A 19,286-nucleotide genomic window follows, 5' to 3' on the forward strand; every position below is an offset into this window, starting at 1 on the left:
TATACTATCTGAGTTTCTGTCTAAAAATTGCATCACTATGCTAAGATGTTGTATTCTTTCTTGATTGGTCCACTTCTCGTCCTGTGCACAGTGCAGTCTTGTTTCTTCTTGTATCCCAGCGCTGATCATGACCTAAAAAGGAAATATCACACAACCCCCTCATCCTGATTGAGCTGCATGTCACCCCTGCCTCAGTGAGAAAAACAACTTGACCTCGTCTCCTGATTGCCCAATAAGACAAACAAACTTGGCCTTGTCTCAGTTACATGAATCATCAGAAAAATCGAAAAACATGTTTTCACATCCCGTCTCAATACTCGTTTAACAGCACTTTTTAGCACGCACGAGTGCAGCAGGTAACTGATACAATCATGCAAATGGTGATAAAAGCATCAAATTCGGCAGAAATATGCCTTAGGCACTCCTCTTTGAAAAAACGATTGGCTACTTGGCTTTTCAATCGGTGGTCAGGTAGGGGTCAATTGAAGAATTACACAGAGGTCAAAATTAAAAGATGCTCCAATCATATTGAAAAATATTCCACATTATTTGCCTGATCATAAAGATTCCAAAAAGGTATAGTTTGGACTATCTGTGACTGAATTCTATGGAGTTACCGGATAAAAACAGCAAGAATGGTGACAAAGCTCAGTTTCATTTTGTACAGGGGTCAAAAGTTAAAGTTGCTCCAATTTTGGTAAAAAGTGATGCAAATTATTGGTTGAGCTAATAGGATTAATAAATGGAATAGTGCTGACAGTGTTGAATGCTTGGTCTCCAAAGTAAATGTCAAACAAGGTCTACATCTATTGGATGCTATGACATGTGACATACGAGGTCTCTTAGATAATAAACCGACCCTTTTATTTTTTTTTTAACTATATGGATTTGAATGACATGCGATTACACCAATCATGCTTGAACCCTCGTGCGCATGCGTGAGTTTTTTCACGCGTGTCGGTGATGTCATTTCCCTGTGGGCAGGCCTTGAGTGAGATGTGGTCCCGCCCTCTCGGCTGAATTCCTTTGTTTCACACGCTGCTCGAGACGGCGCGCGTTGCTTTATCAAAAATTTTTCTGGACCTGTGAGGAATATCCGAGTGGACACTATTCGAGAAATTAAGCTGGTTTTCTGTGAAAAGTTTAACGGCTGATGAGAGATTATGGGGTGTTTCTGTCGGTGTAAGGACTTCCCACGGAGCGGGACGTCCTGCAGCGCTTCCAGGCGCTGTCGTTGGCCTGTTTCGAGCTGAAAACATCCTAATTTAAGGCTTAATTCACCCAGGACATCGTGAGAGAACAGAGAAGATTCAGAAGAGGCCGGCATGAGGAATTTATGCGGACATTCCACTGTTTAAGGACATTTTTTTAATGAAAGACGTACGCGCAAATTCGCCGAGTCGTTTCCGTGACGACTCGGCAAATCTGTGTGCGCCGCGACAGGAAAAACACCTCCGTGTTGAAAACCATTTGTAGAATTCAGGCGGCTTTTAATGGCTTTCAACAAGTGAGTAACTGAGAAATTGTTTAACAGCTTGGGCATGTTCCAACTTGCCCGTTAAGATTTCCAACGGAGGTGTTTTTCCTGCCGCGACCCCCCGCGGTCGGGTCCAGCCCGACATGCGACTCTGCCCGCACGTTCTTTCATTACAAAATGACCGTTAACAATGGAATGTCCGAATAAACTCCTCATGCCGACTTCTTCTGAAAGTTCTCTGTTCTCTGACGACTTACTGCGTCAACAGAGCCTGAAATGTGGAAGTTTTCAACTTGAAACGGCGAGACGCTGCTGCCTCGAAGCACAGATCGCCGTCAGGCGCCGTGGACCGTCCTTAAAGCGACACTACCAGACCAAAATCTCTCATCAGCCGTTAAAATTTTTACCGAAAACCAGCTGAATTTATTGAATGGTGTCCACTCAGTTGTGCCTTACAGTTTTGAAAAAATTTTGATCAAACAAAGCAGCAGTCTGTGAGCCATTCCTAAACAATGAAAAAAATCGACGAGCGGGTGGACGACTCCTCACTCAAAGACTGCCCACAGGCGAATGACGTAACCGACAGGCGTGAAAAAACTCTCGCATACCCACGAGGGTTCAAGCATGTCTGATGTAATCACACGTGATTCAAATCCATATGGTTTTTGAAAAAAATAATAAGGTCGGATACTTTTCTAATAGACCTCGTATGTTACCCCGTAATGTGATAAGTAAGGATGATACATGGTCCAAACTTTTCCTTTTTAGAACCGTGTTAACTAGTAATTTGCATCACTTTTTACCAAAATTGGAGCAACTTTAACTTTTGACCCCTGTACAAACCGACACTTTGTCACCATTCTTGCTGTTTTTATCCCATAACTCCATAGAATTCAGTTACAGACGATCCAAACCATACCTTTTTGGAATCTTTATGATCAGGCAGGTAATGTGCCAAAGGTTTCAATATGATTGGAGTATCTTTTAATTTTGACTCCTGTGTAATTTTTCAATTGACCTCTACCTGAACGCCAACTGAAAATTCAAGTGGCCAATCAGGTTTTTCAAAAGAGGATTGTCTGAGGACTATTTCTACTGAATTCGATGCTTTTATCACCATTTGCAGGATTCCACTCTAAATATTCTCTTATCTGCTGTACTACAGTGGTTTTACTCAGGTCACAATAGAAAGACAAGCTCGCATAAGAAAAAGAAAATGTCCCTAATAAAGAATAAAATCACCATAATGTTTTTACAGAGGGTGCAGGCTTTCTTTGCAGCTACTGACTCCAGCAGGTGATTTCACTGGTTAACATCACTTTGAGCAGATGGGATGAGTTCATCAGTGAAATCACATGCTGGAGTGTGCACAAAGTAGACAAGTGAGGGAAGCCACCAAGACACATGACAAGTCGGAATGAATTACAAGGATCAGTGGCTGTGATTGGAGAGAATGTGTCGAGAGTAACTTGTTTGTTGTTTCTACAATCACAACTTCATGACAGTGAAACATTTTTTTAAAATAAATCAAGGCCATAACCTTTCCTGTGCTTGTTCTCACAGACTAAAGCCTGTGTTTCATATTTCTTATTTCTTGTGCGTGTGTCTCTTCCTTGCTTGGCCTACATCCCCCCCCCCCCCCCCCCCCCCCCCACACACACACACACACATACACACACACACACTATCCTTCTAACATAACTATTTGCAAACTGACCAGTTTTTCCTGAATAAAAGTTGTGAGATGTTTAAAATGAAGTGCTCAGGACAGAAAAAAAGGCAGAATCATCCTGAGACAGGTTTTCACCTCAGTGAAATGTCACGAGACCGTGACACGAGACTGTGACGAAACCACTTTGTCTTTGATGTGTTGACATGTTTATGGGTCACAACCAGTTTTTCTTGTCACGCTTTAAGCATTAAGCCTGAGAGGAATGTCATCCAGTCTGTAAACTATGAATTTCAGTTTCAATTTAATTTCAATTTATTTTCATTTATATAGCACCAAATCACAACAGAGTTGCCTCAAGGCGCTTCACACGAGTAAGGTCTAACCTTACTAACTCCCAGAGCAGTAGTGGTAAGGAAAAACTCCCTCTGAGGAAGAAACCTCAGGCAGACCAGACTCAAAGGGGTGACCATCTGCTTGGCCCATGCTACAGACATAAATTACAAAACAATTCACAAAATGAATATACAAGAAATGCACAGGACATGAGGGTCTCCAGCACAAATATCACACCCATCTCTGGATGGAGCCGCACCTTAAACAGGGAAAAAACAGAATCAGGCATCAGAAAGACAAGAAATACAATAGAATTTGCCAGCATTAAACAACAAGAAAAACAGGATAGGTGATTGCCAGCCACTAACCCTAAGCTTCACTAAAAGACCCAGAATTTAGATAAAGTTGAGGCCGCGGCATGCTCCATTTCCTAATAAAATGAATTAAAAGAGTAAAAAGTACAGAGCTATACTATGCCAGTATGCTAGCCACACAAAAGCGAAAATAAGTGCATCTTAAGTCTGGACTTGAAAGTCTGCACAGAATCTGACTGTTTTATTGATGCGTGGAGATCATTCCACAGAACAGGGGCACGATAAGTTAAAGCTCTATGACCCGCAGACTTCTTATTCACCCTAGGGACACAAAGTAGTACTGCACCCTGAGAACGCAAAGACCGGGCCGGTACGTAAGGTTTAATTAGGTCAGCTAGGTAGGGAGGTGCTAGTGAAGGGGTGATGCTGCAGCAAACTTTTTCAGAGCTTGCTGAGTTCCAATTATCTGCAAGAATGTGGTCATCAAGGACAGGCAGCGGTGGGACGAAGTCACTGTCAAGTCATTCTCAAGTCATCATTCTCCAAGTCCCAAGTCAAGTCTCAAGAAATCCCACTAGCATGCAGAGCTTTCAATTCATTGTGGGAGGAGGAAAGATCTGGTCAAACTAGTTTTCAAGTACTTTCCTCAGCTTGTTTATTCAACCTTCTTGTCTGATGTGGCTCCACTATGAGTCACAGCTGCTCATTCCATTAAGAACATGAGCAACTTTTTACATATCTCAGTCGAGAGTTGCTGACTTATTTTTTTTTTCACATCTCATGATTAAATATGAGAACACACAAAAATGACAATGGCAGTGATGGTGAGAAACCTTTTCAAAAATTCTGTTTCCAGTAATGGCAGGGTTCATGGCCTCGGTTAGTGTGCACGGTTACAGTACGGAAGGTTTCTGGGTCAAACCCCATGCCTGTGTATTGTGTGAATGACTGACTGAGTGTGTGTTTCCAACAACAACAGCAACAGCAATCACTAAACAGAACATCAGTGAAAACAGAAACCATCCTTATTACCAGAAGAGGTTACAGTGACAACAGAAATATTAAAAATAGAAATATTATTTTGACTAAACAGTAGGGGTGGTGGCCAAGTGGTTAATGTGCTTGGTTTCAGTGCAGAAGGTTTCTGGTTCAAATCCAACCCCTGCCACATTTCTCCATGTAATATGGAGTTGCATCAGGAAGGGCATCCGGCGTAAAACTTGTGCCAATTCAACATGCAGATTCACCTTGGATTTGCTGTGGTGACCCCGAGTGCAAACAAGGGAGCAGCCAAAGGGACTTACTTACTATTATTTTGACTAAACAGTTACCAGAATGTATGTGAGTGTATATTAGGAATGTGAATCGTTCAACAACTCACGATTCAATTCGATTCCGATTCTTGGGGTGACGATTCGATTCAGAATCGATTTTCGATTCAAGGAGCTCTGAGAAATATTATATTATTATATGTTATATTACTTAAAAATGTTTATGTTTAAGAAAATGCAGCTTTTCAAGGTTAATCAAGTGATTCTAGATGTAAATTTACTTATCTGCTTTGCTTGTTCGGAGTTAGCTGGCACTTTAGCGAAGCACTGGTCAGTAGTCGGCAGAGACCGCTGCTCCCCTCTTTTAGTTCCGGGCAGAGGTGTCAAGTAACGAAGTACAAAATACTTCATTACTGTACTTAAGTACACTTTTTAGGTATCTATACTTTACTCCATTACTTATTTTTCTGCCTACTTCTGACTTCTACTTATTACATTTTCACACAAGTATCTGTACTTTCTATTCCTTACATTTTTAAAACAAACAGCCTCGTTACTCTTGGCTTCAGCGCCGGTGGATGTGCGCTGACGCCTCAGCGCACATCCACCGGAAGCCCGAGGTGCCAGCACACATCCACCGGAAGCCTGAGGTGCCAGCGCAGTTCCACCAGCGTGGCTTTACCGAGGTGCCAGCGCGGATTTATCTGACCATGGGTCCGAAGAAGGCACTGACGGCGGAGGAGGGAGACGATGGACTTTTTGTCTGAGGACATCTCTGTTGTTAAAATGCAGCAGAAATCCATTATGGAGCTGGTGGAAGAAGTGAAGGCTCTCCGGATCCAGAATGCAGAGAAAGACCGGCGTCTGGTGCACCTGGAGAACCGTGTTGAGGAGCTGGAACAGTACACAAGGATGAATGACGTTATTATTACAGGAATTCATATTAAACCTCGATCCTACACACGGGCGGTGTCAGAAGACAGCAGAGGGGAGGCCAGCGAGCAGGAGGCCAGCTCAGTGGAACAACAGGTGGCTGACTTCCTGCAATCTAAAGGTATTCAAATGGACTGTAATAACATTGAAGCGTGCCACCCCCTGCCCAGGAGACAGGATGGAGACAAGCGAGCTGTTATAATGAGGTTTGTCAACAGAAAACATAAAATGGCATTATTAAAACAGGGACGGAAACTCAAAGGAACAAACGTATTCATCAATGAACATCTGACCAAAAGAAACGCAGACATCGCCAGCTCTTCTCTTAAAAAAGCAGGGAAAAATTCAACAGACATGGACATCCAACTGCAAAACATTCATCAAACTGAACGGAACACCAGAACAAGCGAAGGTTATGGTAATCAGGAACATCGAGGAACTGGACAAATACGACCAATAAGGTATGAGGACACAAACACATCACAACACCATGACACAGACCAGAGGAACCTATTCATCTACATCTGGAGACAAGAAGGATATAACTCACAGGATTGCTGATCATGGAAAACTAGAACTGAGAACATTTAAATACACAGACCACAATGTACTGGACTTGGAGCACGATATAGACCCGGACAATAATTTCTTCTCAAATATTAATGACAGTTGTTGCTATTATACAGATGAACAGTTTAATCGGATCATTAAAACGGATAACAAATTATCAATAATCCATTTCAACAGCAGAAGTCTGTATGCAAACCTTAACAACATTAAAGAATATTTAAGTCAATTAAAAAAAAATATTTAACATAATTGCTATATCAGAAACATGGATCAATGAAGATAAAGGAATGAATTTTGAACCAATCGAAGCAGTGGTTCGCAGATTGAAGCAATGCTTCGACCTATTGTTTTGTTTATTCTTTCTTCCTTTGCTTAATTTTCCCCCGCTAAAACCCTAAAGAGCATACTTCTGTGAGTATTATTTACCTTTTCTATGTCAAACCAACCTGTTATGGTCTTCTGAAACAGTTGATAGATGTATTTTATAACTTAAAAACGGGAGCGACGCTAACACATTAGCATGTCTATGGCATTTTCAATGTTAAAAGTTAGCATGAAGCAGTTCCAGCTGTCTTCACGTTCGGGTGCATTTGTTTTCAAATTGTAATATTTCTTAAATTTATTTTTGTTTATATATTAATAATCTAATGATAATTATTATATACAATTTCAGAGAAAGAGACAAAAAGAACCTGAATAGAAACACAACAGAAAATAAAATATAAAGCAACTAACAATGAACATACATACATACAGAAATAAATAAATGTTTCCTGTGAACACCTAGTGACTCTTACACCTCCATTTCATCCCTGTCTTATTTAAGTTTAATGACAGTTTGTTTCGGTCAAACCATATTGTCAATGTGTTAATTTCTTCAGTGATTTCCTCCAGAACTTTCTGCCAAACTAGAAAACTGCTGCATCCTTGTAAGAGCAGAATACTACTGGAATGAATCTGAATAAGGAAAGTTGTTTTTTTTTTCTCACTAAATGGAAGCTGCACTCACTGCAGTTTATTGTCTGGAATAGTCCCAGATTGCATTTCAGAGCTTCTAGAATTGAAACATTTTTGTGCAGGTGGTGTTGGGGAGTAATTTTGGGTTTTGGGTCTTGGGCCACATGTAGAATGAATCAGTTTTTAAATTAAGCTTTCAATTCATATAGTGGCATCTACCTATTTTTTTTTTTTTTTTTTTTTTTTTTTTAAGGTTACTTTATACTTTTATACTTTAAGTAGGTTTTGGAGCACATACTTTTTCACTTTTACTTGAGTAAAGAGGTCAAGTTGATACTTCAACTTTTACCAGAGTGTTTTTAAACTGCAGTATCTATACTTCTACTTAAGTAACAAATGTGTGTACTTTTGACACCACTGGTTCTGGGTGATGACGTAGCATGTGGGCTTGCAGATTTGAAGTGTTTCTGAAGTACATGACTTTCATTTTGCAGATTTTGCACACTGCATAAGTCATGTCAAGCTCCTTCTTACGCAGCAAATAATAAAATCCAAAATGTGCCCAAACATTTTCCTTCAGCTGGCTGAATTAGCTCTTCGTCCACCATGCTAAGCTACAGCCACTGAACTCCACAGCTCACGAGTGTTTGAAGCACGCCGGAACACCCACACCCCCTCCCCCTCCCCTCACAGGGATGCTGTAGTATGGAAGCCATTGCCTGACAAACAGTACACGCAGCGAGTAAGCAAGAAAATGTTTAAAAAAAACGCTTTTTAAAAATCAATTCTTGGAAATTTTGGATCGATTCAGAATCATAATAAATAAGAATTGCAATTCGGACGTGAATCGATTTTTTCGACACCCCTAGTGTATATATATAGTGACAGCAATAAATTAATGTGCAGTGTGTGTGAGTGTTGTAATAGTTAAGACAGTTAAGATTATAAGAAGTGTACTGCATCTCCGTCAAAGGTGTTAAAATCTGGAATAACTGTTCTGATAGTATTAAATTATCTGGTACTTTGGCTGGCTTGAAAAGACTTTATAAAAACAATATAATTTCTTATTACACTATGTACCAAATTTTTATTTTTGTTTTGTTCCTGGGTACACAGTGTGTTTTCCTAACCTGTTATGCCTTAAATAAATAGAAAATAGCTGTTATTCCACAGAAACTTTGCTTCTGTGATCAGGACAATGATATTTTGAAATTTGTCTGTTTTCAAGAATATTCTCGATTCGCCTTCACTACTACTGAGTAGTCTTCTAGAATATTCTTTAACTGCTAGAACTGTCCAGAATTTTCTAGAAGTTTCCAGAATTATCTAGAAATTTCAGGAAACTTTGAGAACTTTCTAGAATGTTAAAATGTTAAAAAAAATAAAATCATAGTTTGTGCTGAATGTAGTCAGACCTTAGACATAAGCAGTTGAAATATAACACAAGTATATTGAAAATAATAGTATTAATTACATTTAAAACCAGGCCAAAACATAAATGGGTAAAGGGGTAGAATGTAGGCAAGACTGGTGCGACCTGGTCAGCAGGAATGAAGCCCAAACACATCCACCTATCTCAAAGTTACCAAGCTGGCTAACTAGTCTTAGACCTAAACTTAGACTTAAGACTTACATGGAGGAATAAGAGTGCCAAAATTAAATAAATAAATACGTCACTAAATAATTACTTAAATGTGTCAATTAATTAATTGTGTCATTAATTACATAAATACATCATTAAATAATTACTTAAAAGTGTCATTAATTAATGTGTCATTAATTATTTTAAATTGAGAATAATTACTTAAATGTGTCATTAATTAATCAAATGTGTCATTAATTAATTTAAATTGGAGGAGTAAAAGTGCCAAACTTAAATACATAAATACATCATTAAATAATTGCTTAAATGTGTCATAGTTAATTAAAATTGGAGTAAAATACATAAATAATTATTTCAGTATTTAATTATTGCATGGTCATGCATGGTTACTTTTTGTCATTAAGTAAAAAAGTTTGTTTGTTTGTTTTTTATTTAACCTTTATTTAAACAGGTTTGTCTCATTGAGATCAAGATCTATTTTGAAAGGGAGACCTGGATAATTGTAAAGTTTCCAATTAACCAAACATCACAGATGCTGTCGCAGAACAAAATATTGATACACTGTACAAATAGATAAAAACACAGAATAACATCACAGAATAAAATTTCAAGGTGTATGATAGTGATGAATAGGTTTGAAAAAACTATTGATAACTATCTCTTTAGCAAAATATACACAACACAATACACATACAATAAATAAATAAAGGACACTGGATATTGCACATACAGTGCTGTGAAAAAGTTATTGCCCCCTTCAGCTTTTATATCTTTTACATTGTTTTAGTAAATCAAAAATCAAAACAAAAATTATGTTATGTTAAAATTTCTTAAATTCTGCCCTTTAAATTCACAGTGAAATGTAATCTCTACATAATGAATTAAAATAAATAAAAATGTAAAGGCCAAAATCATGGTGTGAATAAGTAAGTGCCCCCTTTAGTATAGCACATACAATCCATCACTTTTACATCCAGCCTTCTACCAGACAAGTCAGGGGATGGATACATCAACATTTCCAAGACACTGAATATGACTTGGTCTTTATTTCCATCAATTATGTGGAAATACAAACAGTACAGCACTCTATGGTAAATCTGTGTGGAGCAGACAGTTCTCAAAAACTAAGGGACTGTGCAAGAAGACTTTGTGTGCTGTGTTTGTCTATATATGTATTGTCTATATGTGGTCCTGCGAGAGACTGGCCTCCTGTCTAAGATGTGGAGTCCCTTAATTGAGAGAGTAGTGTCAACAGAGAACATGGCGCCATTTTGGTGCCAACTGTGCTGAACTACTGAATGAACTTTTTTATGTTTTCAACATTTTTTTTTTTATCATTTAACCACATATAGCAACTACGACGGAGTTCTAGGGCCACACTGAATTTCTTTTTCTTTTCTTTTTTTTTTTGGACTTTGAGAATAAAGTCATAATATTACGAGAAAAAAAGTCATAATATATTATGACTTTATTCTCGTAATATTATGACTTTATTCTCGTAAATTTACAACTTTATTCTCGTAATATTACGAATTTATTCTCATAATATTATGGCTTTTTTCTCATAAAATTACAACTTTATTCTCAAAGTCTTAAAATTACGACTTTATTCTCAATATTATGACTTTATTCTCGTAATATTATGACTTTATTCTCGAAGTCTAAAAAAAAAAATTCAGTGTGGCCCTATAACACCATCGTAACAACACATCCAGGCACATGTACTATCAAAATAAATATAAAATAGTTAAGCTCTCAAATTTACATGAAAATTTCTGATTATTTATTTAATTAATTTAAAGCCTGATTTACGCTTCTGCAGCTCTGTAACTCCGTGTCATGCAATGACGTGCATGACAGTTTTAAAGTTCTCCGTCGCTGGATTATTCTTTATTATGAACTATTCTGACCCTCAACAAGCTTTTCTTTCTACAATCATCACCTCCAATTCAAAGGTAAGTTGTACAATTTCCTCTTTTTCCACTCCATGCTGTAAATTTGCTGACTTTTCTGTCAAATGTAGATCCCGAAATGTAATCAGCGTGCACACTGCAAAAACTATTGCTGAAAGGTTTGAATTTTCTTTAAGAGCAAGAAAATTCTGTACAACACTGATGGTGATTCTGGTTTTCAGTTTCAGCAAAAAGTGTCACCGGTGTGCTTGTCTGTTTTTGATGAACATGAGTTGTTTTCCCACAGTGCACCTGTTCCGTCAGCACTGAACTTCCTTGTGTTTCCAGTCTTGCAGAAAGCAGAGGGAACGCCCATGAGGACGGCCCAAATCAAAGCTTCAGGTATTAGAAGCTGCACACCACGACAGCCAGCAACACTGAGACTGAACAGCTTTTCATCATGAGTGGAGAAACGTACTATCAAGGTAAGACTTTTTAAGAATTCATTTATCAATATTCAATATCATGAAAAACTTGATTTATTTCAGTAATTCCATTCAAAAAGTGAAACTTGTATATTATATTCATTCATTACACACAGACTGATATATTTCAAATGTTTATTTCTTTGTAATTTTCTTTTAATTATAACTGACAACTAATGAAAATCCTACATTCAGTATCTCAGAAAATTAGAATATTACTTAAGACCAACACAAAAAAAAAAGGCCAACTGTTGGCCAACTGAAAAGTATGAACATGAAAGGTATGAGCATGTGCAACAGTCAATAGGTAGTTGGGGCTCGTTTTGCCTGAATTACTGCAGCAATGCGGCGTGGCATGGAGTCGATCATCTGTGGCACTGCTCAGGTGGTGTGAGAACCCAGGTTGCTCTGATAGTGGCCTTCAGCTCTTCTGCATTGTTGGGTCGCATCTTTCTCTTCACAATACCCCATCGATTTTCTATGGGGTTAGGTTCAGGCGAGTTTGCTGGCCAATTACGAACAGAGATACCATGGTCCTTAAACTAGGTACTGGTAGCTTTGGCACTGTGTGCAGGTGCCAAGTCCTGTTGGAAAATGAAATCTGCATCTCCATAAAGCTGGTCAGCAGCAGGAAGCATGAAGTGCTCTACAGCTTCCGGGTGGATGGCTGCATTGACCTTTGACCTCAGAAAACACAGTGGACCAACACCAGCAGATGACATGGCACCCCAAACCATCACTGACTGTGGAAACTTTACACTGGACCTCAAGCAACATGGATTCTGTGCCTCTCTTCTCTTCCTTCAGACTCTGGGACCTTGATTTCCAAAGGAAATTCCAAATTTACTTTCATCAGAGAACATAACTTTGGACCACTCAACAGTAGTCCAGTCCTTTTTGTCTTTAGCCCAGGCAAGACATCAAGTCAGCAGTCTTTCCCATGATTGTGTAGCCTACAGAACTAGACTGAGAGACCAGTTAAAGGCCTTTGCATTGAACCTTTTCACAGTATTCTAATTTTCTGAGATACTGAATTTTGGGTTTTCATTACTTGTCAGTTATAATCATCAACATTAAAAGAAATAAACACTTGAAATATATCAGTCTGTGTGGAATGAATGTATACATTATATAAGTTTCAGTTTTTGAAAAGAATTACTGAAATAAATCAACTTTTTCATGATATTCTAATTATATGAACACCACCTGTATGTGTATGTATGTATGTATAAAATGTCCTCCAATAGTATTGGAACACTTGGTATTTCACACATTTTAATTTGTTTATGCTGTTTAAAATACAAATAACAAACATTTTTAAAATGATCTTCCTTAAACTCAAACTGAAAGCAAATCTCTACAACTTGATAGAAATTAATTACAAATATAAAAGTTAAGATGATGGATGTATAAGTAATGGAACGCTTTGGTATAATAGCTGTAAATAATGTTTTTTTTGCCAGTTTTCTTTCGACAAGTCAGAGGATGGATACATGGACATTTCTAAGTTGCTAAATGTGACCTGGACAGGCAGAGAGTAGACTTTGATGAATCTGCATGTAGGAGAGAAAAAAAGCTTGAATATCGATCTTTTTACATGAGGATTGTTCAATATCAATACCAGCGTTGGTATCGATATTATTGATATTAGGATCGACCCGCCCACCTCCTGTACCTGAACCTGTAGATCTGTTTCAAAGAACTGTTTAAGTAAAATATTTTTATGGCTAATGTTCAGTTTACAAAGACATTTTAATTTTCACTATGGCTGGTTTGCAACAACTGAACAATAATTTATTTATTTCCACAAATGTGATTATTTATTTTCACTAAATCTTTATTTTCAGTTTGTTTCTAGCAAATAAAGGTATTTCAGAGAAAAAGGATCAGTCTGAGTTTCCAAGAATGAGGCTGCAGGACAAGTGTGACAAATCAAACAAGTGTGCAGGAACTCTCCCAGTGTGCGTGCGTGTGTGTGTGAATAGGCAGGAGTAGCATTGATCTAGATAAAACCACACTTAACTGCTTTGATACCACTCCTGCTTATCTACGCACCCGGAATATTCGGAAAGGAAAAAAAGAAAAACAGTGCCACAAATTTGTGGTTGTTGTAGCGCACAATCAGGTCAGTTTATGTATCACTTTTTGCTCACATCCACAACCATCCAGTCCACTAAGTTTAATTTCAAAACAGTAATTCATTCCTCAACTATAGCAGACTTACTGAAGTAAGTCACACCCACTTAACTTTGGCAGACAGTTGTTGCAAAACAAGGAAAACTATGAAAAATCCATTTCTTTAACTTTTGTTTGGATCAGTTCAAACATTGTACACTGCAAAATTATCAGGGTGATTCTACTTAAAGCTTAATTTCAATTGCTGCCTTTAAAACAAAAGTAAATTCAACTTCAAGAAAAGCATTTATTCAACTCAGGAACATAAGTTATATAAGTTGCCAACTGGGCAACTTGTGTTTTTGTAGTTCAACTGGTTTAGTCAGTTTAGCAAGTTAGTTAGTTAGTTTAGTTTTGTTGCTGGTACCATAAGTGAGAAGCTTATTGCGTTTGATGTCTTCCGCTACCATGTGTGTCTAAAATCAGACAAACCTGCTTGTAACAGAATGTGGAAAAGACAAAAAGTTGTGTGTACGTGCATGTGTGCATGTAACTTTGATCATGGAGAAACGGAGGACAACTGACATTTACTGTTTGGTATGCTTATGCATTTTAGGTCAAGGATGAACACTGCAAAAACGGAATTTTGATCGGTCTAATATTTTTGGAGAAGCTATGGATATTATCCTAATGTTGCTTACTACATTCTGGACTCACATGCCATTCCACCAGGGGGCAGTAAATCATCTTTCTAATAAAAGCGTGAGTGCATGCGTGCTTTTATTTAGTACGTTCAAAGTAAGTACATAATATAATTGTAAATACATTAAAAATACATGGATGACACAAGAAAGTGAAAAGATTTATTACCATTGTGGTCCATTTAACATTCAAATGACAAAATAGAAGTAATAATAATAGTGATGTTGTTGTCCATTCGACTGGTCCCATTTGTTCGGGGTCGCCACAGCAGATACAACCAGATCCGCATTGGTATTTGGTACAAGTTTTACACCAGAAGTCCTTCCTGACGTAACTCCAGTTTTTACCTGGAGAAACACATACAGCCCCGAAGAGGTCTCCCATCCCAGTACTAATCAGGCCCCACATTATTTAGCTTCTGAGAGTAATAATAATAATAATAATAATAACAATAATAATGTGTATATGATAACAACAACCTAAACAATTTCTAAACACATTAAGACAGTAAATTAACATTAAAAATTCAGTAATTAACAGGAAATAAAAGGGTTGAGTTCTTCTAAAAAATGTTGAGGTCTAAGGTCTAACGTTCTAAAAAACATTCTGAACTCACACACCATTCCAACTCTTTTTCAAAACTTTGCTTAATTTAATACCACTCTTGAAAAAAGTCATCTACCTATTTTATAAACACTACCCAATCTAGAGCCCATGGATCCCCATGGGCAACACACTAGTTGTATTTAACTTAGTTTGAAGTCTTGTTCAGCGCTTTGCAACACTGCTGAGAAAGTGCTATGTAAATAAAGTTTTATTAAGTATCATCATCATCGTCATCATCATCATCACAGGTTTAAGTTGAAAACTCAAATTTCATTTACACTTTTCTGAAGTGACATTATTAGTTGACCTTTATGACTTTTCAACCAGGGTCTTTCCAAACTTGTTGGATAGCATAAAAATATTTGATCACCATGCAAACATGAGGCCGTTTTTTTTTTTCGCCCTTGTAAAATTAACATTAAGTCTGTCATGACTTTTTCTACCTGTCGAATGCTTTATGTAATAATGATGTATGTGTTTCTTCAGCTGATACAATGTGACATAGGATGCCTTTCTGTCAAAACTCTGCTCTATATAACCACCAACATATTTCTGTCTGATAGGCTATGGAAGTGCTGAAAAAGAAATAAGGATTGTTCTGATTGGGAAGACAGGAGTGGGAAAGAGTGCCGCTGGAAACACCATCTTGGGGCGAGAAGCTTTTGAGTCTGAACTGTCTCCATCTTCTTTGACAAGTGAGTGCCAGAAAAGCAGAGGGACTGTCGATGGTGAGAATGTTGCTGTTGTCGATACTCCAGGGCTGTTTGACACAAATTTAACACAAGAAGCAGCAATGAAGAGGATCAAGATGTGCATCTCTCTGTCTGCTCCTGGTCCTCACGCCTTCCTGGTGGTTCTCCACCTTCACAGGTTCACCCAGGAAGAGAAAGACACAGTTAAAAAGATTCAAGAAACATTTGGTCCTCAAGCAGCCAAATACTCAATGGTGCTGTTCACACATGGAGACCAGTTGAAGAAGCAAACGATTGAGAGTTTTATTGACGACAGTCACAATTTGAAAGAGTTCATTCGGGATTGCTATGGCCGATATCATGTCTTCAACAATGAAATCAAAGACCCAAAACAAATCAGCCAGCTCTTGGATAAGATTCACAAGATGATCATGGCTAATGGTGGTCGTCACTACAACAACGAAATGTTCATGGAAGCAGAGGCAGCCATCCAAAGAAAGAAAGACCAGGAGTTGAAAGAGACAGAAGACAAGCTGCAGAAAGAGCTTGATGACCTGAGAGCCAAATACAAACCTGTGGAATATCACTTAAAAAAACTGGAGGTGCAGCAAAAATACAAGTGCGATGCCAGAATAAAAGCTGAAAGGTCAAATGATTTTGTCACTGGTTCAGCAATCGCTATATCAACAGCTTGCGGTGCCGCTGTCGGGGGTGTGGTGGGACTTGTTGCAGGCCCAGTTGGTGTGGCAGTCGGAATAGTAGCTGGAGCAGCTGCTGGAGCTGCCATCGGTACATTTGCAGTTAAAATGTCACAGAAACGCCATAAGAACTACATACCATAAATTGAACTGTTGTGGTTTAAAGTCATCTTCAGCTGGTTTTATGTAAAGTCTTGAGATAATATGCAGAAATACTATCGCAGTTACGATACGATACGATACGATACACTTTATTGTCCCCTCAGGGAAATTTGTCTTGGACTCATGCTAGGTGCCTTACAAGAAAAGAGAAAACAAACGATACAGATAAAAACACAACCACATCCATAACAAATTAACATGACAGGAGTCAGGAGAAACACCATAAATATTGCATAATTCCAATTGTAAACATTATTGTTTAACAATTTAATAGACATGGGGACGAATGAATTTTTAAATCTATTCAGTCTACTCCGAGGAACTCTGTACCTTCTCCCAGAAGGAAGGAGAGTGTACTCTGCGTGAAGAACATGAACTGAATCCATCAGTATCCTCTGAACTGCTTTCAAAACAGACTCTTCATAGAGTGAACTGAGGGACTGATATTGTTTCTTTCCGATTATCTTCATTGCATCATCAATTTGTCTGTTAAGTTTCGTTTTAAATTGTACAGAAAGATTGCCGTACCAGGCAGTCATGCCATACCTAACTAGGCTCTCTAACACTGCCTGGTAAAACAACAACATAATTTTCTGATTGACTCCATACAAACGAAGTCTACGAAGGAAATAAAGTCTTTGATGGAATCAGGAGCACAAACTGTCCATATGTGCAGTCCAGCTGAAGGTATTGTCTATGTGCAGCCCCAAGTACTTGTATGAGTTGACCTGGTCAATGGGAATACCATGTATGACCACAGGAGTATGGTCCCCAACAGTCCTTGGATCCAGAATCATTTCCTTGGTTTTATTGACATTTAAAACCAAGTGGTTGTCATCACACCACTGCACAAAGTGTTTCACTTCAAGGAAGTACTTTGTTGGACTTGAATCTTTGTGCAGTAGGCTCAAAATAGCTGTATCATCAGAAAATTTAAAAACAAAGTTATTGCAGTAGTTATTTGTACAGTTATTAGTATAAAGAGTGAAGAGAACAGGAGAACTGACACAGCCTTGTGGTACACCTGTATTTGATGATTTGAGTACCGAAAGAGCTTGATTAACTCTAACTTGTTGTAATCTATTAGTTAAAAAGGAATGATACCATCTGATTAAAAGTGGGTTAACATTCATTTCCTTTAACTTGGACAACAACAGGTATGGCTGTAATGTATTAAAGGCTGAGCTGAAATCAACCAATAAAATCCGTGCATAAACAGTAGGATCTTCCAAGTGCTTAAGTGAAAAGTGGGTTAAGCTGTTAATGGCATCGTCAGTGCCTCTACTCTGCCTATAAGCAAATTGGAATGGATCAAGTACAGGGTTAACAACCGTCTTAAGGAAAAATAGCATAATCTTTTCAAAGCACTTGCTTACAACAGATGTTAAAGCTATTGGCCTATAGTCATTATTTCCAAGTGAGCACGATTTTTTTGGCGATTGGAACAATAATGGATCTTTTCCAGAGGGTTGGTACAGTATGAAGGTCTACGGACTGCTGGAAGACAGGACACCAAGCAAGGGCCAGTTCTTCTGCACATGCTTTTATAAGCATTGCAGAGATGCCGTCTGGGCCGGTGGATTTTTTTGTAGACACCTTCTTAAAGATTGATTGAACTCTCCATGAGTCGATTACAATCCTAGTATTTTGATCAACAGGAAGATTTTCCAGAATATTCTTACAATCATCAGAAAAATCTTGTGTTTCAAACCTCAGAAAAAAATCATTTAACTCATTTGCTTTTCCTTGATCATCATTTGTTGCAAGTGTCTTTTTAGCTGGATTTGTGTTTGTTATTATCTTGATGTTATCCCACAGCCTTTTAATGTCTGATTCGCTAACGTTCTTCTCAATAGTTTCCCTGTGTAATATCCTGGCCTTTTTCAGCAATGTATTAAGTTCTCTTTGTACCACTTTCACACTCATTCTATCTTTGTTCTTAAATGCTATTTTTTTCCTGTTAATACACTCTTTCACCTGTTTAGTTATATATGGCTTATTATTTGGGTACACTGTAACTTCTTTCTTACTCATAACACTGTCTACACAAAATTTAATGTAATCTGTTATTACTTCAGTGGCTTCATTTATTTCCATTTCATGAAATATTTCCCAATTAGTGCAGAGAAAAGATCCTTTAAGTTTCTCCATATTGTCTTTGTCCCATAAAATCACTGTCTTTGTTTGTGGCTTACTTCTTTTAAGAGCAGTCTTATTATGCGGGATCAACTGGACAATATTATGATCCGAATTTGAAAGTGGAGGCTTTGATTTGGCAGTGTAAGCATTTTTCACACTGCCATAGCATTTATCCAACACTTTGTTTCCACGCGTTTCGCATTTTACATATTGTTGAAAACCAGGAAGAGATAATTCTAATTTACAATGATTAAAATCACCCAAGACAAACACTGGGGCCGCCGGTGTACGTTGCAACTGTTTATGAATGCATTCAGCTATAAGGCTTGCTGCTCTTACTGCATTCCCACTAGGTGGAACATAAACAACACAAATGATTATATTCCCAAACTCCCTCGGGAGATAGAAAGGCCTCAGTGACAGACACAATAATTCTACATCCGATGTACACGTAGTCTCCCTCACGGTATAGTGCCTGCACCAGCTGTCATTCACAAACAGGCAAACCCCGCCCCCTCTGCTCTTTCCTGACAACTCGGATCTGTCCCCTCGGATAAGAGAGAATCCCTCAAGTTCAACAAGAGAGTCAGGAATATCTTGATGAAGCCAGGTCTCAGAAAAGACCAACATACCAGCTTCCCGGTATTCCCAGCAAACTTTGGCGT

The 19,286-nt window shown here is 38.1% G+C and overlaps 1 protein-coding gene across 1 annotated transcript; it reads left to right on the plus strand.

The window, feature by feature from the left end:
- Window positions 1–11,374: 11,374 nt before the first annotated feature.
- On the plus strand, window positions 11,375–16,658 carry LOC117532204 (GTPase IMAP family member 9-like). Its single transcript, XM_034195509.1, has 2 exons — window positions 11,375–11,507; window positions 15,494–16,658. Exons 1-2 carry the CDS (start codon window positions 11,483–11,485, stop codon window positions 16,462–16,464), a joined length of 996 nt encoding a protein of 331 aa, XP_034051400.1. The 5' UTR covers window positions 11,375–11,482; the 3' UTR covers window positions 16,465–16,658.
- Window positions 16,659–19,286: the final 2,628 nt, after the last annotated feature.

Source organism: Thalassophryne amazonica, chromosome 19 (assembly GCF_902500255.1).
Source record: "Thalassophryne amazonica chromosome 19, fThaAma1.1, whole genome shotgun sequence".
In the NCBI taxonomy this organism is placed as follows: domain Eukaryota; kingdom Metazoa; phylum Chordata; class Actinopteri; order Batrachoidiformes; family Batrachoididae; genus Thalassophryne; species Thalassophryne amazonica.

What these genes read in the sequence shown, in the direction of transcription:
- LOC117532204 (XM_034195509.1), top strand. Translation starts at nt 11,483, where the DNA reads ATGAGTGGAGAAACGTACTATCAAG. An exon ending in TGGAGAAACGTACTATCAAG is followed by an intron (nt 11,508 to 15,493) that starts GTAAGACTTTTT and finishes TCTGTCTGATAG; the next exon opens with GCTATGGAAGTGCTGAAAAA.